The sequence below is a fragment of the Myotis brandtii genome, unplaced genomic scaffold, assembly GCF_000412655.1.
Source record: "Myotis brandtii unplaced genomic scaffold, ASM41265v1 scaffold892, whole genome shotgun sequence".
Taxonomy (NCBI): Eukaryota; Metazoa; Chordata; class Mammalia; order Chiroptera; family Vespertilionidae; genus Myotis; species Myotis brandtii.
The window spans coordinates 583949-591801 of record NW_005371656.1 but is presented as its reverse complement, the minus strand read 5'-3'; the positions used below and the strand labels follow the sequence as shown (position 1 = coordinate 591801).

The 7853-nt window shown below is 37.2% G+C and overlaps 1 protein-coding gene across 1 annotated transcript; it reads left to right on the top strand.

The window, feature by feature from the left end:
• The first annotated feature begins 6273 nt into the window (after positions 1-6273).
• LOC102247635 (olfactory receptor 5G3) lies at positions 6274-7206 on the top strand. The gene has a single exon (XM_005885141.1). It carries the CDS (start codon positions 6274-6276, stop codon positions 7204-7206), a length of 933 nt encoding a protein of 310 aa, XP_005885203.1.
• The last annotated feature ends 647 nt before the right edge of the window (positions 7207-7853 follow it).

Below are 7853 nucleotides of genomic sequence, written 5' to 3'. Positions count from 1 at the left end.
CCATACATGGGGACCGGATGCCTAGAGTGGGCTGAAGTTAGGTATTTCCCTTCTCCCAAGTGGATGGCTGCAGGGGTCTGAAATTGGGCATTTCCCTGCCCTTGGGTCAATTAGGCTCTGATAATACAACCCAGAGTAGGCTCTGGTTAAATAGTTTCTCCTGAGGGTGAGCATAGTAACAGAGAGTGCTGTGTTGTATTTAAAAATGTTCCTTTTTGTTCTCCTCCTGCTGGAAGAAGAAGGGGATTTCTGAAAATGAGCTCTTCTTAAAATCTCATAAAACCTGTCCCATAACACTTAGAATCATGGGTGTGGTGACATTTTCCAGGTAAAGCCCTGTTCTTGGGCATAACGTAACATGAATGATTTAGAAGTTAAGAATATAGTATATTTTACTGATAAACAGAAATTCTTGTATGGGTTTTTTTAACCCCTAAACAAATGTTATTGTGTAGAAGTGGACTTTGGTAGTCCTTAACCCAATTTAGGACTTTCCCCAGTCATTGTAAATAAACCTAAAACAAGGTATTCCCAAGTTTATGTGCAGTTTTGTTTCAACTTTCAGATACAGTATTTGAATTGTGAGTTTCTGTCTCTTAGCACTAAGTGCTTCTTGTTCAAAGGCACTTTGCTCCATTTCTCAAAGATGGCCCCTATATGTGAGTACTGTTTCTTCAGGTCCCTCCTTTGAGAAAAAAAATCCCGTTGTGAAGTACTATTGGCTCAGACTCCATTCTATCTATTTTGCTTTAATTTATTCTCTGTGGATGTAGACTCTTGAGGTTCAGATTCTTTTGGGATTAGATGCCAATTGACTCAAACTTGCAAGAGAAATATTTACTTCATACTGTACAATATATGAGAGTCAGAAAAGGCAAGGAATTATTTCATATGTGTTAGTAAATGCCAGGTTAATCAGGATAGAGATATTCCATCTTCATGTATGAAAGTAAGAATAAAGTAAGAATTCATGATGCTTCAAGAACATCACCTTGGAGATACTCAATTCTTCCAGTCTGAGGCCATAAGTTCACAAAATTTGAAGTAATTGAAAGAGGAAAATAGGGATTTTATGAAAGAGGTAAGTCTGCTCAATTTTGGTTAAGCCAAAATAAAAAATTATATAGTTATTATTATATGGCCAATTTAGTGTCTTAAGCTTTCCAAATAGAATATCTTGGTTCAACTATTCTTATGCATTTGTCACACTAAACAGAAAATTTGCATGATTCTTAAAACTAAATAGCAGGTCTTTAGGTATTTTTGAGTGAACCAAATGTTCATTCAATATCTCCATTTTAATCAGAATTCGGTTTGTCACACTAAACAGAAAATTTGCATGATTCTTAAACCTAAATAGCAGGTATTTTTGAGTGAACCAAATATTCATTCAATATCTCCATTTTAATCAGAATTCGATGATGTAGGATGACCAGTATTCCATTGCCGGTGGGTTTTGGACATATATGTTTTCAAAACTAATTATTTGTGAATTCTATTTCATTACTTTTCCTGTAATTATATGAGCCCATTCATAAATAAATAAAACTATTACCTGCAATAGAGTAGAATTCTGTTGAAAGCTTAGATTTGTATAAGAAATATCATTAAGTAATATTCACTCATATGACTAAAGAAAACACAATCCATAGGGGCTTTTGAGCTGAGATTCTTTCTTGTTTTCATAGCAGTTCTTGCTCTCTGTGATATGTTTACACATTCTAGTAGTGGGTAGAAAAGTATCCCCCAAATATTCATGTTCACCCAGATCTTCAGAATATGACTTTATTTGGAAATAGACTTTTTGCAGTTGTAATTAGTTTGAGTTGAGGTCATATTGAATTAGGGTGAGGCCCAAATCCTATGACTGTGACCTTAGAAAAAGAGGAGAGGACATAGAGACACATAGAGAGGAAGGCAATGGGAAGACAGAGTCAGACAATGGAGTTGATCTGCCATAAGCCATGGATCACAAGGCACCAGACCATGGAGGAGACGAGGAAGGATTCTCCCCTGGAGCCTTCGGAAGGAGTGAGGCCCCCTGACAGCTTTATTTCACACGTCTGGTCTCCAGAACTGTGAGAGATACCTTTCTACTGTTTCAAGCCACCATGCTTGTGGTTACTTGGTGTGGCAGCCTTAGAGTACTAATAGACAAGTATTCATTATGTATTTATGTGTTGGCTTATAGTCTTGTGTCTGACTTGAATGTAAGCTCCATTTATTTCACAAATTGTCTTTTGCACAGATGTAGCTGCAGTGTCTAGGGCTTTGCCCAGGGTCTAGAGGGTAATCACAAATGTTTGTTGAATACCATAGAAAAATACACTTCAAACTTGTATAATTTTATTACCAATGTCACCTCAATAAATTTAATTAAAAATCAAAAGGAAGAAGCCAGTCACAAAAAATAAAATAAAAAAAAGGAAATAAATGAACAAATATATGAATTCAGATTTTTATTATTTTTTATTTTAATAATTTAATTCTGCTTTATTAATGAAAATAATATTAAGTTCATACATAGACTAATTAAAGCATGACAAAATAGACTGTATGACCATTTGTCAAATTACACATTACAAATATTTAAGAAGAGTAACTGTTCTGACATAATGATATGATAGCTATGCTTTCTTTGGTTTTCAGAATGGGGCTAATTATATATATAGTTTTATGCACTTAGAGATGAGTTGTCTATACTTTCTCAGATATCCCTGATTGTTTTTTTATTTCAATCTCATAAACTCATGTTCATCACTTCTATCTATTGCTACTTTGAAGATAGATTAGGATTTTAATGAACTGACACCATAGTTTCCTTAAAGAGTAATTGGAAAAAGCAACTAAAATTTATAATGTTCCTCTATCTTACATTAATGGAAAAAAATCCCCTTCATAGTAACATATAACAACATTCTAAGTTAACCACAAACAGCATCTCCATTTAGATTTTCTTGGTACATTGTGTATTACAATACCCTTAATCTCCCATGGGAAAATTGATATGAGTGAAACCCACCTTTTATATAGAAGCTCACAGATTTTAATACAGCAACAATCTCCCCCATAATTCCACATATACACTAGGAATAGAAACATAGTGACATCAACTGATATGTGTTGAGTCACATTAATATTTTCTCCTCAAAATATCTCAAATAATGTCAATATGAAATAGAATACACTGTAAATAACTATACACATCCAAACATCAATCCTCTTGATATTTTGAAGCACACTAAAAAGTAATTATCTGGCCATGTCAGAATAGCTCAATTGCTTAGAGCATTGTCTGGACATGCCAAGGTTGCAGACTCAATCCCAGGTCAAGGCACATACAAGAATCAACGAATGAATGCGTAAATAAGTGTGGAACAACAAATCAGTATTTCCCTCCCTTCCCTCTCCTCTCACTCCAACCCCCCCCCAAAAAAAAACACCATAGTAATTATATCAAAATTTTAACTTTGAATTACTCTCTATAATAAGTATTCTGATTTAGAGTAATACCTGAAAACTATTATTGACTGACTTTCTACTGTGAATTCTCTGATAATTTAAAATTCATTTTCAATTGGATACTTTCCTAAATTTTTTTACCTCTTTAAAGTCACTTTCAATCATAAATTCTTTGGGCTTTTGTGAAGTGTATATTTTGAACAAAAGTCTTTCCTCCTACGTAGTATTCCTTCCCAGTGTACATTCCCTGATATTGACTGAGGCTGCAGTTCTGTCCATGTGGTTTCCCATATTCTTCAGTTTCAAGGTTTCTCATACTATTAATTCTCATACTATCAATTTTCACATGTGCTGATAAAGCTGTGAAAACTGAATAAAGGCTTTGCCACATTCTTTATATTTGTGTTGTTTTTGTCCAGTATGAATTCTCTGATACAGAGCAAAGTTTGTGTACTGAGTAAGGCTTTACCACATTCTTTGTGTTTGTTAGGCTTTGATTCAATATGAGTGATCAAATGTTGATTAAGATATGAATGCAAATGAAAGACTTTGCCACATATGGTACATCTGTAAATCTTCAATATAAATCCCACATGGATTATACTTTTTAAGATTTATCCCCAGTATGAATATTCCTTTGTTCAGTATGATTTAAAGATTGGTTAGAGGATTTGTCATATTTACTTCATTTGTTTGTCTTCTACACAATATGAATAATTTGATGTATATTGTGATTTGACTTTTGGTCAAAGAGTGTTCCTCATTCATAATTATTGTCTGGAAACTGACTTCTCTGATGTTTGTTAGAATTTGGCTCTTGGTTTAAATTTTTCCAATGTTCATTGCATTGATAACTTCTGTCTCCATTATATGCACTCAGTATTATTTTATGGAATGAATATTCTATTCCTGGTTTTTGTAAAAAGACCTAGTTGTCTTCAGAAGACATAGCTGGGTGGATGGATGTAGTCTTTCCCCCCTTCACATTCTTCATTGGCTCCAAAAAGATGACCACAACTGGCTTAGAGACAGCAAGACCCAGGGAGACCAGGTTCCTGTAGTTCTTCAAAATCATATCCATGTACAATTTTCACTAAGCTGGGTCTAGGTATTCAACTCCTCCTGAAATAAATTTCTGGACATGTTCCTGAAGATCAGTGTTCCCCGAGAAGCAGCTGCGTCATCTTGTTCCTGGTCCTGCTCCTGTTTCTGGTTGTTTTCTCAGGTGTGATGTTGAGGAGTTATTTCTGCATCATGAGACTGTGCCTTCAAAGACATCAGTACAACCCATTCATCTGCTTCCATCCCACTCACAGTCAGAAGGAGCTGGAAATGCTCAAAGAGCCACCCTCTCCTGTCCTTTGTTACAGGAGAATCAGGAGCAATGAGCTCCTACATGGAGACAAAGCTGTGAGTTTTTCTCTCCTGTCTTCATGTGCTCTCCTCCCATAGATGTCCACAAACTCTGCAGTAGGTGGCGCAGGTGCTGGGATTTCAATGCCCATGATGACCCTCAGGCTTCATGTGTGTAGGAATATGGACTGAGACACTCCGGTTTAAATTAGAAAGAACAAAACCAAGAAGGCCAGCATGACCTTTGATACTCTGTAGCTGCTTATGGGTCTGCAAGAAACTTCAGATTTTTTTTTTTTTTTTTTTTTTTTTTTTTTTTTTTTTTTTTTTTTTATAGATCTCAGGGGTTTTCTGACTAGCTCACCCAGTAGTCATGTCCCATTTCCAGGCTAAGGGAATGAGCCTTGCTCTACATTACTGGGTAAGTGCTCAAGGGTGACAATAGGCTGTGTAGCAGTCTTTAGATTTCTGAAAGCCTCACACTGGAAATGGCAATCAGGGCAGCATGTTTGCCTGAACCTGGGCTTTGAAGAGTTGAGCTGAAGGCATTCTCACCTTTTGGCCAGAAATGCCCCCAAGGTAGGGCTATGCCCAAGCCTTGGGTTCAGTCAACATAACTTAAAGAAAGCCATGGCGCCTTCCCTGGCAGGGGGCCTCCCACACTTCACTCTCATCCTGTGTAAGTCTTCTGTTCTGAGGTTGGTCTCTTATTGAAACTTCAGATTTTTAATACATTCTTTTCTTCTCTATTAAGGTCTGTTTCCCTCTATTGTGTTGCATACAATGACAAATAGCAGATCAAGAGTTTTTATTAGCAAGAAGTAATTGATAATACGAGTGAAGTAGAAGGACTTTTCCATTTCAGTTATGTGAGGTACTAGGTCAAGTTGAATGCATGCAAGCTTTGTGCATTTTATTCATTTTTAGAGTTTTTCTGAGATGTGGATTCAGAACTAGTCAGTACCCTTCCACTCAACTGAAAGGAAATGGAAACTAATGTTAATGTTTAAAACCATGACATTAAAGAGATGGAAGGCAATAGTAGATAATCCATATAAATTAAATAAATAGTAAAATCCATAGACATTAAGTATAAATTGCCCAAGTTGCACAAATAACTAGCAAAATAGCCATACATAGAATCTAGGCATTCGACTAATTCCATGAATGCTTGTTGTACTTTGCATGATTTTTTAAAAGTTATTTATAGCATATTATGACTTGATAAAAGTGAGTAGCAAATGCAAGGATATTACATACACATCTCCATAACTTTTTACGTGTTTGAACTATTTGGCATAAGAAGAAAAGTACAATTGAGATGTAAAATTAAATATTTATACTATCTGAGGAACATAGATATTAATGGAAGCTAATGGATTCAAAACCTTTGTTAATTATTGATCTATAAAAAAGGGCTGGGTTTTTTTTGCTCTCATTCCAGATTACCACCCAACAATGGATGATAAGAATCAAACAGCAGTGACTGAATTTTATTTTGTGGGCTTAACAGATTATTTTCCACAGAAGGTGATTCTCTTCTTGATCTTCCTGATTGTGTATCTTGTCACACTGGGAGCAAATTTGGGGATGGTTGCCCTTATCTGGACAGATTCTCGACTCCACACACCCATGTACTTTTTTCTCAGCCACTTGTCCCTTGTGGATGTCTGCTGCTGTTCTTCTGTTGCTCCAAAGATGTTGTGTGACACCTTTCCAGACAGAAAAGTCATCTCCTTCATGGGTTGTGCTGTACAGATGTGGTTTTTTGGTCAGTTTGTAGTGACTGAGTGTTTCCTCCTGGCTGCCATGGCATATGATCGGTACATAGCCATCTGCAACCCTTTGTTGTACCCGGTCATCATGTCCCAGCGGGTTTGTGTGCAGCTGGTGGCAGGGCCTTATGCCATGGGCATTCTAAATGCCATTACTCAAGAGACTTCTACTTTTTGCTTACCTTTCTGTGGTCCAAATGTGGTCAACCACTTTTTCTGTGACATTCTCCCTGTTCTCTCCCTGGCATGTGCTGACACCCAGAACAATAGGTTGGTGCTTTTCATCATGGCTGGAGCTATTGTGTTCTTCAGTGGCATGATCATCACCATCTCCTATGTGTGCATCCTGGTGGCCATCCTGAAGATCCAGACTGCTGACGGGAGGCAGAAAGCTTTCTCCACATGTTCTTCTCACCTGACAGCCATCTGCATCCTGTATGGGACTCTTTTCTATATCTATGTTCTTCCTGAGTCAGGTTCCTCCCTAGATATCAATAAAGTGATTTCTCTATTTTATACTGTGGTCATCCCCATGCTGAACCCCCTCATCTACAGTGTGAGGAACAAGGAGGTGAAAAATGCATTCAGGAGCAAGTTTGAAAGAAAAATGCAGTAATGTGATTCAGTGATGGATGGTAAATTAGAGAATTAGAAAATTCCTGCCCATTACCTGGTTACTTGTATACTAAATTGCTGTTTATATTGCTTTCAAATCAGTTTTCTCCTTTGTGAAATGATGCAGAATAAAAAAAGAAAATATAATTTATGCCAGAAGAAAATCCAGGAGAACTTTTATATATTCTTATATGTGGGAAGATATTTTATGTTATGTTTTAAGGGAAAGATCAATAGAGTTCATTAAGAAATGTTTCACTGACCTTATTAAATGTTGAACAATAGAAAGTAAGAGAGCAATTGCAACACAAGTGACTCACAATGAGTTAATGTCTCAATAGGAAAGTGTTGGAATCCTATATCATAAAAGGCTAAAATGCAAATCAACTGAATGGAGGAACGACTGGTCACTATGATGCACACTGACCACCAGGGGGCAGTCACTCAACTCAGGAGCTGCCCCCCTGGTGGTTAATGTGCTCCCACAGGGGGAGCGCTGCTCAGCCAGAAGCCAGGCTCACAACTGGTGAGTGCAGCAGCGGTGGTGGGAGCCTTTCCCACCTCCGCAGCAGCACTAAGGAGCAGCAAGCCGGTGGGCAGTAAGGAGCGAGGTGTCCCGGACTGCGAGAGGGTGCATGAATTTCATGC